Below are 13,998 nucleotides of genomic sequence, written 5' to 3'. Positions count from 1 at the left end.
CTCTGTGAGACTACAAACTCCGCCATGTCTCACCGCACAAGCAGACGTAGCCCTGTGCCAATCATATTTTCGTGCAATGGACTTTTAAGGTAAATGTGGGCGGGGCTTTTTTTAAGCGCACCTGGCTTCCTCCCCTCTATGATTATTATTCCTATTTCGTAGCAGATTCACGAAATTCTTCGTACTTTTCTCCAGAAGCATTTAAGAAAAAATAAAAAACAACTACTGATTATTTACAAATTATGAAGGTCAACTATTGTATCCAGTGTTTGAACTGTAAAACAAGACAGAGAGTCCTCCCCATTCATCATAGTAAAACATTTTTTCAGCTGGCCAGTAAGTAAGTGTGTGTTTGTGGGTTTAGTTTGTTTGTTTTTTGTGGGTGTTTTTTTTGTTTGTTTGTTTGTTTTGTTTTTTTTGTTGTTGTTGTTGTTGTTTGTTTTGTTTTGTCTTTTGCTTTTGCTTTTAAATATATATATATATATATATATATATATATATATTTTTTTTTTTTCATTGCATTCTTGAATGTTTACGTTCAGTAGTCGATCGTAGACTATGAAATACATAATACTTGATAAAATTTATGCTTTCTACCTTCAGCTCAACTCTAACCCCAACCACTTTAAAGGTTATATATAGTAAGTATTACTTCCAGTAGTTATGAAAACAGCCTTTAAATACTCCCCTATCTGAATCCAAATAGCTTAAGTAAAGAGTGTAAAATCTCCATAAATCCAGCGCTATAAGTCTTGTGTGAAGGTTGCACTGGTATACACACACACACACACACACACACACACACATATATATATATATATATATATATATATATATATATATATATATATATATATATATATATATATATATATATATATATATATATATATAGCAGACTAATACAGTCGAGCTCTGCATAAGTCTACTTATTAAGTCTAATGAGTATCATGTGTGATGCAGCAGGGAAACTCCTAAACACTAAACCTGCAGGATTGTGGCTCTTGAGGACCAAAGTAGCTCACCCCTGTCCTAAGGTCTCCCATACTGAGACAAACTTGTAAGTCCCACAAGAGACTGTTTTAACTCCCTTTCTTTTTATGTTCTATACGTCAGACTTTGGATACAACTCAGAGTCCTGCCACATACAGAGATATTCAGATGATACAGCTTTTGTGGCATGAGTGAGTAGTGGACAGCAGGAGAGTACAGGGAATTTGTGGAGGCCAGAAACTGTGCAGTCCGATAAATACCTGGGGGTAGTTCTAGATCAGAAGCTGGAGTGGTCTTGCAACACAGACACAGCATACAGGAAGGGATGCAGTTGTCTTTTCTTCCTCAGGTGACTCAGATCCTTTGATATCTGCAGTGAAATGCTGCAGATGTTCTATCACACTGTCACAGTGAGTGTACTTTTCTATGCTGTTGTTTTCTTAAGGAGCAGCATTATGAACAAGAGCTGTAAGCGTCTGTACAAATTCATTCATTCGTTCATTACCCTAACCGCTTAATCCAATGAAGGGTCGTGGGGAAGCTGGAGCATATCCCTGCAGTCCTTGGGCGAAAGGCAGGGAATACACACTGGACAGCTCGCCAGTCCATCATAGGGTGTCTGTACAAATTGACCAAAAAAAAGGCCAGTTCTGTGCTGGGTAGACCCCTCCATAACACCCTGACTGGACAGAGAAGCAACTGGAGTGAGAGGCTGATCTCAATGTGGTGCAGGAGTGAGAGGTTAAGGAGATCTTTTGTCCCCAGTCTTTAGATTGCACAACAGTAATTTCTTCAATACTATTTGATAATCTTATTTTACTCATTTTAATCATAAATCATTATTATTATCATCATTAATGATGTTATTCTTTATATGTGGTAATAATCAATTAATTATCTATCTATCTATCTATCTATCTATCTATCTATCTATCTATCTATCTATCTATCTATCTATCTATCTATCTGTCTGTCTGTCTGTCTGTCTGTCTGTCTATCTATCAAGAACAAAGTTTTTTATATTCTTATTCTTGTTGATCTTATGTTCTTATTGTTTTTAGGTTTATTTTATATTTATTTCAACATTGTAACACTTTTTAAGTCCTGTGTTTTTGTCTGCGCTGGGGGCTCTGCCTACTTTGTCTTCAGGATTGTTGTGGGTGGATGGGGGTCCTACAGTGCAGCCCTGTGGTCCCTGTTCAAATCTCTGCTGCTCCCGTGGTGGTGCCCTCAGTGGCAGTGGGTGGGCTGGCTGATGGTGTGAAGGGTTCCCAAGATATTTTCCTCACCGCAGTGAGGAAGATGTTTATTTCTGTTCACAATTTTATATCTACTTTCAGTTAAGAGACATAATGAAATGAAGGATAGGAGGGTTCATGTGTACAACAGAAGGTCATGGTGGGGGTGGGGGTGATGTGTGTGTCTGCATGTGTGATTGTATGTGAAGGAGATTATGTGGTGTGTGTTGTTAAATTGCTATATATACTTTGATGTGTAAGGCTTATGTAAAGCACTATGTGTTGTAAATACAAATAAAATACATGTAACTACAAATAAAGAAATGTGGAAATAAAACCTTTATATTGAGTGTTTATTTGAGCAACAATTCTTGTCACAACATGATTATACTAAGGGATTATGACACACACACACACACACACACACACACGCAAAACAAACTGAAAACCATTATCTGGGAATGTACCATCACAAAAACCTTTATTATTTTGAACAACTTTAATTTTTTTTCTTTCTTCTTTGTGGAGTTGGTCACCTGATTACTATTAAAGCTGACTATTAAATCTTATGACTCTGGTCAGATTAAAAAGAGATTTAAAATGAATTCATCAAATTTTCAAAATCTGGTTATTCTGACTGACTTAAGTTGTTACTCTTCAAGTACAATAATGTTTCTCATTGCCTACAGACATGGTTTCAGATTCCATTTCTATTCCTTATGACAATGTCTTGTACCCATTTGTTTTAATTTCCCATTTATCTTGTTCAAGTGCTGAAGGTTGATGGTCATTACATCATTTAATTTCAGTTCAGTGGCGTTACAAATTAGTTGTAAACAGGAGACTAAAGAAACCAGGCATCTATTTTTAACGGGACAGCCAGTGAGTTAGATAATTTCATAAGTGAGAAAGGGGACAGCTTTCACAGTTAAGCTGCTGTATAAAAATTACTGCATAACATATCATGCATTTACTGATATGGGCTTCACTTCCTAAAGCTTCATCTGCTCAGCGAATCGAGTTAATGACACTACATATGCACTCTGTGCTTCTGTACAGACTGGTATTCAGCTCAGAGTAAAAATCAGTACTTTTTACTATATGATCTGGTCTATTTTTAGAGCAGATTTATTTACTAGATCAGAGCTGCCAATTACTGTTCCTCTCTACTGTCCCTTGAAACAACTGTCCCACTGTGAGCTATCTTCTGCTAAACATAATCCATCACATCTCTCAGGAGGCAAATGTCACAAAGAAACAAAATCCTTAACAAACATTTGGTGAATGAAATATACATCTGTTTTGTTGCTACTGTGCAGTTATCATAATTGCTGATAGTACCCTATTGAGTGGCTTTGAAATATTGCATTTTCAAGGATTATGTCTCATCTGGAGCTAGCTGAGGCATAAAGGGCTTGGCTTTAAAGTTTAGCATGGTACACACTGTGCCTATACATTTCCCCACTTAAGATGGAAAAAGCTTAAACAATGTAAGTGGTTGCATAACATCTTAACTTGCTTCTTCTCTAGTCAGAGGAAATCTATTTGGTACTTGGAGGTAAGCTAGTAGCAATGTTTAGTAATTATATAGTTTCCCAAACCCATCAAACTAAATGTCATTTGTTAACTAAAGCACAAAGAACAAGCTGCTGTCAGTAATGTGTCTACTGTCTCCATCTTTAGGGTGAAAACATCACAAAAAATTGGATAACATTGCACAGGCTTCATTCTCTCATGTAGTCAAACATCAGAGAATGGACCTCAAACCCCACAGAACACAGCTCTGCAGGCTTGACAGTGATATCTGCAGCTACATCTCATTATGTGTCATTTTCTAATCCTTGGGTTTGTAATTTGCTTATATGCACTCATGAAGTTTAATGCAGGATTACGTCCCTGGCAACCAAATGTCACTTAGCTGCACAATCCTCATTGGACAGCTGGAGAAAATCCACTGCAAATCAACAATTCGGCCAATAGTTACTTTCAGTGATTGTCTTTAACTTGGTATTAACCTCTGCGGCTGGTGATGATAATGTTAAAACATGTGAAATGCATTTTATTCTTATCTTGTTTGGTCTGTTTGTGTGAAACCATTTAGTAAGACAGCTTAATAAATCTGTTGGCAGGAACACAGTTATTCTGCTAAGAGATTTAACTTTAGAAAAGAAAAAAAAAAAGCTTGGTATTTAAACCCTAACAAGCTGCTTTTCACAGCTTCCACCCTTCACTTGTCTGTTGACGTGGACAGATTCTGGCATAACTTCCGTATGCATGTGTCTAAAATCCCCCAGTAAGAGTGAATGTGTTTGTGTGCATTAGCGTGACCAAGTTCCAGAGGGATGCGTCCTGTGATCACATCCACGTTAATATTTAAAGCACTTTGTCTGGAAACCAGAATCAGAGAGAAGTGTTCCTTTCAGTTTCTCAAATGGGACTGGGAGGCCTCCACAGATTTTCTTTTGACCTATATTTCATGAGGTATCAGTGCAAACAGTCTTGGCTGGAGAGAATACACAAATACTAACATTAAATATTAATTTCTCTTTGTCCTCAGGCTGGCAGGGTCTTTTTACTTTAAGTACGAATGAGTAATAGTGAAGTTGGAGAAGTGTACGAGGAAATTGTTGGCCTCAGTCAGACATTCCCTCTGAGGCTGCACTTTAAGGCAGACAAACAACAGAAAGAGGACCTTAGGACATCCGCTGCTCCATTATGGATGCTATTTATAGCTTTGGAAAAGGCTCTGTGTGACATGTCACTTGTGCTGCAAAGCATACCTGAGCATTTTCTCAGCCTCTCAGATTGTATAGAACAGCACTTATGTAAGACGCATTACTCACACATTTTAACAATAGGATGCTGTTTGTAATGCTCAGAGGAGTGGGGGTTTACTTGCCTGGTGTAATACAGGCCCAGGTGGTGCAAAAGAGGCCACCTTTGAAATGCAAATTTCTCATCATGTGCTGGCTCTCAACAGAAAATTCTGTCAATGCTTTATGCAAAACATACAATGGCAATGAACACAACCCAGATATGCCAAAGTGCTTTTAATTGACATGAAAACTTACTATTTACTAACTTTCAGATTGTTACAAGTATCTTTGCATTTTACTTCATTTCAGTTAGTTGAAGGCAAAATTCAGGAGGTAAAATAATCACAAAAACATAAGAGATGAGACTTTCCAGTCTGTGAGCCAGAGGCCCTCTGCTGGTGGTAAAACATATTAACCAAAACAGAAAGACATGCTGGATAGTAAAATAAAACCATAAGAAACATGTAAAACTATATTTTAGTGAAATATTGACTTGCTCCATTGGCTTACACAGCAGTGCTCACAAAAAGGCACAACGCAATCTGTGTTTAGACTTTGGCTTTTCTGCACTAAATAAAAGGCAACAATATAATCTGTAACTGTTAAACAGTGATTGGAAATGTTAAAAGCTCATTTGCATAGATTCACAAGCAGGGGTAAACTTCTAGTTAATTTTTCAACACTAAAGATAAAGGGATATGCTCTTTTCAAGGCCTTTGTGTCGTACATTCAAACATCACCTGAACAAGTGTCATATGATCATGTGTACTCTAAGATTTAGTTTGATAAAACTTGCTTCACAGTCACCAAGCTTTGTTAATACAAACACACTTTGTTCAGCAGTGAGGTTAAACCACATTCTAAATACAATATGAACCTCACCAGAAATTTTCTGGAAGCATACCTTATATTTTTTAGCTTGTAATTAATCTGAAATATATATCTATGGGGCAACGTTACCATATTATTACTATGGTAATATAACTAACATTTTTAACTGAGTTTAAATTGTGCACACCAATTTATTTAACTTTACAATATTAATGTCACTGGTCAAGCGAATCTACTGCTGTAGCAAGAATCATCACTGAAAAGAATACAAAATTAGTATAGATACACTAAAGTCATCTGAAAACTGATGTCTAGCTGCATGCAACAGACGTGATATGAAGGTAATATTGTTTCATTGTGGACGTATATAATGTCCCAATGGTCATCTTCCTCTTTGCCTAGTCGCTGCCTCCACAAAGCTTTAACAGCAGCTTCTTGTAATCCCCCGAGGTATCGCCCTGAAAAACATAACAAGCATCATATTTTTAAAACCAAAAAGAAACTTACGTAGGAGTTGGAAAAAGATGTTACATTGGGACACTTACAGAGATGTCGGTGTACAGTGATTTTCCGTAGGTCTTTAGATACTCCTGTCTGATGTCCAACATATCAACCTCAGAGCGGGACACCATGATGCGGATCAGGGTGGTGTCCTTGGTGCCTGCTCCCTGTTATCAGACCACAACTGTGATATCAGATTTAAATCATCCTTTCCTTCCTTCCACAACATAAAGCTGTCAAAAACAGAAAGCAGTTTATGACAAATAGAACAATAAAATAAGTAGTAGGTGTACCTTCATGGCCTTGTGGAGCCTTTCTGCAAAGTAGGCTGGAGTGTTTTTGATACATTTCACTAAAAAGAAAAACAAAAGAAAAAAAAAAAAGAAAAAAAACAGAGGACCAAAGACTGATGTTACTAAAGATTAGACATTGTTTAAATTAAGGAACCTGGAAAATGTAAAGTTTAGCTGCAACATATAATGAGGACAAAATGTTATAAGACACAAAGATGCCTTAAAATTGACAGTTTTTAAAAAAAAAAAAAATCTATTATTAAGCATATGTAATATATTTTTGATAAATTAGCCTCAAAGCGTAGTTCCAGCTGATTCTAAACATGTAGCGTCCAAACACATCATGTTTTTAGCATTATTGTGGAGAGAACATTGTATCTCCACAGATAGTGCCACCTGCACCGCTCTAGGAATAAGGATTTCCACTTGTCTTCTCACAAATAACTGAAATCACATCAGAAAAACTGTTTTTCGTTTCAACTTGTGAAACTCAAAGTATTAAAATTATTCATAAACTAAAAAAAGAAAAAACACATCATACATTATCAATGATTGTGTTCAGTTATACTCTATGTTGGTTTAGTTTCTTACAGAGGTAATTACTGTCCGCAGTTCGGCACACGGGCACCTTCGAAAAAGTAATATCTAAAAGATATTTGTGGAATTATCAGCAACATTAAAAAAACCTTGTGAAGGTATAGTGTAGATGTTGACTGATTAGCAAACCTTAAAAACAATACGATTAACATCTGAAGTGACCAAAGGATGCAGTGAGGCAGTTAAAAATCTCCTGTAAGAAAAGGGGATATGCTAATCTTTCACTTAAAACATCAAAAGCTTGATTTTTTTTTTTTTTTTTTAGTTAATTCAACAACAAAGTAAAATTGTGTATGTTGATGCAACCATTTACAAAACATTAATCTTTAACATTTGTAAATCCATAGTACTTTAGTGTATTTGCTTTTCAACATGTGAACATACGTCTGAAATTTCAGGCTGATGTCTGAACTGTTGCAACTAATGTCTGGGCATATTGAACTATCCTGAACATTATCTAGACGAGAAACAATAACCGATGATCCTAACTACATTTTGGAACAACTGTTTCAAAGGTGTGTGAATGAGGTAAAAATGAACCTTTTAATAAATTAAGAATAAGCTTTTAAAGCACAAGATTAACTGAGAAAAAATGTAGGACAGGTTAAGATTAAAAACATGGAGCGATATTAACTTAAGACAGAGTAATTTAAATAAAGGCAAAATAAAATTGACAATCACACAGTCTTTGGGTTCAGTGTCTTATCAGTCTAACTGATGGGAGGGTGTTTGCATCAATGGCAAATCTTTAGAGTCAGCTCGATGAGTTGTCTTGGAAAGCCTTGCAAAGACATTAACAAATTTATTTCATTGTCTTCCTGTATAAGGAGGACCACTCCAGTTTGGCTGAGATTTACAGATGAAAGTCATAGAACATACCCACAGCCACCATGCCAGACTCCACATTTCCAGACATTTCCCTGCAAAGACTCTTCTCAATGTCTCTCCCACACATCTGCTGGTACTCTTGGAAGACTGGCAAAGATCAAAAACACAAAGATGGATACAGTTATATGAAAATGCACAGAGGGATTGCACAAAACAGATTGTTCTAATAAAAGTTATCAAGCAACAGAAAATAAAAAATAAAAAAGGAAAAATCTCCAAGTGAGACTGGAAGAAAAAGCTTGTGGAAAAGTAAGACTGCTGAACGAACACACCTGCCCGAAGGTGGGGCTTGCTGCGAGCACACAGGATGGCATTAAACTGAGACTCATCAGTTCCCACTTTATTCTCACCAGCAGCATACAGTTTCTGTGAAAAGAGATGCTGTTAAACAGGCCACAAATCTTTCTGAGAACATCTCAACCTTAAACCAGCTTTAAACCACTACCTGAGCATCCTGTTTGGCCAGAGAGATGTCAACAGTCTCCCTTTCATCTCGATTTCCCTAAAACAAACGCAGAAGAAAAACATTAGGCAAGCAGAGCACACCAGTCAAACGTTTACCCAGCCATTGGTTTTTCAAGAGATTGTTTCACATGATGTATAAATGTGGAGATGGTACCTGAGAGAGAGAGATCAGGAGTCTGCGGAAGTGACCAGAGGTGTCGCCGCTGATAGCATCCTCCAACTTCTTCCCATACTCTGAAAGGAAGTTGGCTTTTTCAGTCACATAAAGTCATTTACATTAAATTTTCATGTTGTTCACATTTAATAAAGTTCATTTGTTTCCCGTCTGCTATGGCAAGAGATCTTCTTAGAACAGGGCGTCTTTATCTTAAACTACATTTTCTTTGTAACCCATAAAGTCAAGTCTGTTAAAAAATAAATTAAATTATAAGTGAATGTTAAAAAAAAAAAATCAATAAGACCTACCAGCTTTATAGATTGTGTTGATCTGCTGAATCTCTGCATTGGAACGTGATGATAAAATCTCAATCAGACAGGCTTCATCGGTTCCTGCACCCTGGAAAAATATTTCAAAGTTCTGGTAAGATGTTGAAAGGCTTCCTTTTCTATTTTTTTTTATTTTGTACCATTTTTATGACATCATAATTGATTTGATGTGGTTTATCAAACTGAACCAGCTAACAGCTTGATCTTCCGACCTTTATTGCTTCTCTGAGTTCAGATGCATCAAAGTGAGCTGGACTCTTCAACATGGCAAGAACCAGTTTCTCAAAGTTTCCAGTGAGCTCAGACTTCAGATCATGGATCAAATCCTAGAGAGCATGACAACAAAGAAAACGGTTGGTACAAAATCGGCTTAATTTATTCAGAATAAAAAAGGAAAAGAAAAAAAGAGTAAATACAAATTTGAAAACTTGCCTTCCCATACGTAGTTTTATAAGCAGCTACCATTGGAACCCTCTGCTTGTTAGTACGACTTCCCAGAAGTTCAATAATGGCATTTTCATCAGTCCCTGTTAAAGATATTTTGTTTTTAGAGACGATCTATGGCGAGGAAATGGGGTGGGAAAGTAAACTGCCAATGGATGAGGAATGAGATAGATTCAACTCATCAATATGATGATATTTACTCACCAAAACCCTTCATTGCTTTCCGGAGAACTTCAACATCTTTCAATGGATCAGCCCCCGGAAAATCTTTAATGGAGCCCCTGTATCCTTTCTGTAAACATCAAACATAGTTATAGAAGTCTATACAATGGTGCATTGCTACAAATGGTGTTTTAGCTGTGTGTGCATCATATGGGTAAGGTTTAAGTGAAATTCTTCAATAAAGACAAGAATGTCTTACAGGAATGGCTGGTGCCTGAGGGTTGGATGGAACTCCACCTCCATAGGCAGGCATCGAGGGGCTAGTTGCAGGAGCTCCGGGATAATTTGGCATGGGTTGGCCTGGGGCAGGGCCGCCTGGGTATCCCTGCTGAGCTCCTCCTGGCTGCAAACAAAGTACAACTATCAGTACTGAAAGACTGGTACACTTTATATAGAACAAATGAGGTTTAACTGGTGAGGATAAGATGATTTCAGCAAAACAAGAGATTTAACCTAAACCAAGCCGAGATTTAAAGTCTGTCCATATGCTATTAATGAGTTGACACTACAGAAGTGAAGAGATAAGACTTAATGTACCATGCCACCTGGTGCTGCACCCCAGCCTCCACCTGCAAAGTAAATATAGACATAATTCACATGCAGTTAATCCAAATAGCAACCCTCTTTATGTATGTGTTTTAAGCTCACCTGATGGAGGCATGGAAGGATAACCACCGGCTGCAGGTTGAGGAGGGTATCCACCGGCCTGGGGAGGGAAGCCTCCAGCTGGGGCAGGGTAGCCACCAGCCTGTGGAGGGAAGCCCCCTGCTGCTGGAGGGTAACCGCCTGCGGCTGGAGGGTAACCGCCTGCGGCTGGAGGGTAACCACCAGCCTGGGGTGGGTATCCACCAGCTTGTGGGGGGTAACCTCCTGCTGCTGGGGGGTAACCTCCTGCTGCTGGAGGGTAACCTCCTGCTGCTGGAGGGTAACCTCCTGCTGCTGGAGGGTAGCCACCTGACTGGGGCGGATATGCCCCTGGCTGCGGTGGGTAGCCCCCTGCCTGTGGAGGGTAGCCACCTGCCTGTGGAGGGTAGCCACCAGACTGTGGGGGATATCCCGGATAACTCATCTTCAGCACCTGAAAGAGACATAAAGTTGTAGACGATCACCATCCCATAATGTATAGTATGTTAACAGGCCCCTCAAATATTCAGAACATTTTCTGTTGACCCAACATGTTCATCTGGCTGGGATAGAGAGACCCAGTGCTGTTGGTTAAACTGGGTTATTTAGGTGCTCCTTGTGTCAGCACAGAACTAGCATTTAGATACAATGGAGTGCACGCGCACATAAACTGTGTTAAAGGTAACTTTCAGAATGAATGACACTCCCTGCTGCGTTCCAATACTCAGTTTAGGACTCTTCGAAGTAGGTGTGAGGCATTTTACTAGTTATAGTAGATTACGCAGCCTTCTTTACGTGACAGTAACAACCAACATGCTTTTGATATACAACCAGAATATTTTCTTAAAACAAGTGGAAAAAAAAGAATAAATGCGGAAATAGAAATGTAACATTTGATAGTCCTATCACCTACTTAAAGACATATTTACACGACTTTGCAGCACAGTTTTTACCGAGGAGCATTGAAAGCATCATCACAGGCCTGAGATTTCTCAGCTCAATTAGCAAGAGAGCTATGCATGTACAGTCATGTGCATATTAACAACGTGGGCCGTGTCAAGTTAATAAACCAAAGAAGACATTTTACTTCAACATATAAGCTGAGGCGACGTTTTACCTCAACGTGTCCTTTATGATAAAAGGCAGCAAACAACGCGCTAAGTTACTGTTTAGCATTTAGCTTCCAGTGAAAATCTGGAAGAAGAGCGTAATGTAAGTTTGTTAGACATATTAAGGAAGTGTCTGACAGCAGTTGTGACTCTTAAAACGTAAAAAAAAAGTGTTGCTGCTACTGAATCACTGTTAGTTCAACACCAGCAGCCTGTAATCAAGCTAATATCCGACATTCCACAGTGACGGAAAAAAATAAGCGAACACCGCTTTTTTTCCCCTTCTTTTTTTTTTTCTTCTAAGAATAGTTTGAGCTGGTCTCGCAACAGAAAGAGTGGTTATCTCTTTATTTATTTCCTTTCCCCTCTTCCAATACTATCGTGTCAAGCTAAAGAAGAGCGTAACTTACTTTTAGATGCGGATGTCAGGTTCAGGAAGCGCTGAGCAGAGAGAGCTGCCTGCTGTTGGGTGGGTCCTCAGCATTGTTTCCGTACTAGAAACAACCTTTGCTCAGCTGTCGGACAGACTGCAGTTAACCCAGCGGACTGTGATGAGCCACTCTCTCCACTGGGGACACAGGATTGTTTGCTCTATGACAGGAGTGGGCAACTTAGAGGCCCACAGTCCTGCGAGTGTTCGGAGTTTCCCCGTTATCTTTCATGCGGGTTTCCTAATTCCAAACTGGAAGAAAAATCTGGAAAATAAAAATGAAAGTCAGTATAATGTTCCCAAAAATTTGGCCTATTTAAAAGACTCTTATTATTTTTTAATACCCTTACTTATAAACTTAGAAGAACAGTCTGGTATGGGGAGGGATCTCAGCTTTGTTTGACCTTTTTCCTGAGTATATAGCTTTTTATATAGCTTTCTGACTGCCTTGACCAAAGACTGGAACATTATACAATATATATTTTATATAATATATATTTGATCCCCCTGGGATAAAAAAAAAAAAAAAAAAAAAAAAAGAATGACCAGAAGGGGGGTGGGGGACATCAAAAGCAGAGGGGGGGGGGGGGGGGGGAGTAAATCCCTCTCAGAGGGATTTACCCCCCCACCCCAACAAATCGCACCCTGATATTACTTTCACTACTTTTAGTGTAGTCCACTATAGACGGGAAAATTCACAAGTCATGATATCATTGTAAATATGCAAGATTATAAGGGATGGCAGTTTCCTTATTTTGCTCTCTGGTATAGACCTGCACCCTACAACACTAGAAATAGGAATAACAGCAGATTAAAGCTCTGGAATGAGCTTCCTCGGGTGATGTTTTTAAAACTAGTTTGAAATCAGGCGTTTATTCTTTGTCTTTTGACTTAGTGTGAGATTGACATTATTTTACCATCTGTTCCAAATGTCTTCTTTGTTTTTAGTGTTTATAAGTCAGTCTTATGTGTTTTATTTCTGTCCTGTGTTTTACCAGTTGTGCAGCACTTTGGTCAACCTTGTGCTGTTCGTTAAAGTGCTAATGGTATACAATATATAATGGAACACTGTGAACAGCAGTGCCTCAACATTTTAGGAATGATGTGTCAGAGTTTGGGATTTAGACTATCTATAAAACCTAATATCATTAAAAGAGTCAGAGAATTCTGTTGTTCTCACATGACATGTCATGAAGGTCCTGTAGAGACTGGTTCTGGCCTTATCTTGATGCCCCAGTGAAACCTTTCTTTTCAGTTTTCAATCAGTCTTACATGGGCCAATAAATGATGTAGTTAAATGAGAAGCAGCTAATTCTGGTAGTCAGCATGTCTTCTGTGTTGCTAAATATTTTTTGATAGGCCTCAGTTTGTGAGGCTGGGAAGCACTCCGATGTAGTTTTGAATACTGTTGACATAAATATGTCAAACCTTATTCCCTCTGTTACACTGCCTTCAGCAGCTACATGCCACACTCCTTTGCAGCAGAGGTTTAACTTGAAACAGAAAACTATTTCATGGGTAAAAATGAATAATTTTAGATTTGAATGTAACACATCTATAAAAAAAAGAAAAAGAAAAAGACATTTAGAAAATGGTAATGTTTACAATTGTGCAGCAATTCTCTCCTCTCCAGAAATGCAGGTTTTTGATTGGTCCACTGATAAGGTAGACAGTCCCTTTTCTCTTTAGGGGAGGACTGAGGGAGAACTGAGCTTGTCCTTTGTGTGTTTTATTTTTACTTTTATTCCACTTTTTTTTTTTTTTTTTTTTTACTGAGTAGTGTTTAATTTTAAATTATGGACTGTTTTTTTGTTTTTTAATATATTGTCTGTAGTTTTAATGAAAATAAACTAAATCAATTAAACAAGTTGCACCGTGAATTAATGTAAAACTTTCTAAACAGCACAGGGTTACTTGTAGGAGCAATATGTGAACATGGCTGAAAAGCAAACACTAGGTGGCAGCAGACTTGTAGATAAGTTTTTTGGGGGGGTGTCCGGTGGTTGATGTAGTTAATCCTAAATAAATAAATTTAAATGAAATCTTTTTACTTTTGATTAA

The 13,998-nt window shown here is 38.0% G+C and overlaps 1 protein-coding gene across 2 annotated transcripts; it reads right to left on the bottom strand.

Annotated features, from left to right (window-relative positions):
• Positions 1-5,275: 5,275 nt before the first annotated feature.
• On the bottom strand, positions 5,276-12,045 carry anxa11b (annexin A11b). 2 transcript variants are annotated; one of them, XM_079260309.1, is made up of 16 exons: positions 11,918-12,045; positions 10,705-10,852; positions 10,423-10,662; positions 10,312-10,343; positions 9,974-10,117; positions 9,757-9,844; positions 9,541-9,635; positions 9,321-9,434; positions 9,088-9,178; positions 8,777-8,856; positions 8,603-8,659; positions 8,430-8,523; positions 8,149-8,244; positions 6,673-6,731; positions 6,424-6,546; positions 5,276-6,336 (listed from the first exon to the last, which is right to left on the bottom strand). In XM_079260309.1, the coding sequence occupies exons 2-16, from the start codon at positions 10,841-10,843 to the stop codon at positions 6,277-6,279; spliced, it is 1,512 nt and encodes a 503-aa protein (XP_079116435.1). In that variant the 5' UTR covers positions 10,844-10,852; positions 11,918-12,045; the 3' UTR covers positions 5,276-6,276. The 2 variants fall into 2 exon arrangements, with proteins under 2 accessions (XP_079116435.1, XP_079116434.1); XM_079260308.1 differs by having other exon boundaries at positions 10,423-10,852.
• Positions 12,046-13,998: the final 1,953 nt, after the last annotated feature.

Source organism: Telmatherina bonti (genome assembly GCF_933228915.1).
Source record: "Telmatherina bonti genome assembly, chromosome: 21".
NCBI classification, from domain to species: Eukaryota; Metazoa; Chordata; class Actinopteri; order Atheriniformes; family Telmatherinidae; genus Telmatherina; species Telmatherina bonti.
The sequence above is the reverse complement of the archived record's forward strand: the minus strand, read 5'-3'. Positions and strand labels throughout refer to the sequence as shown.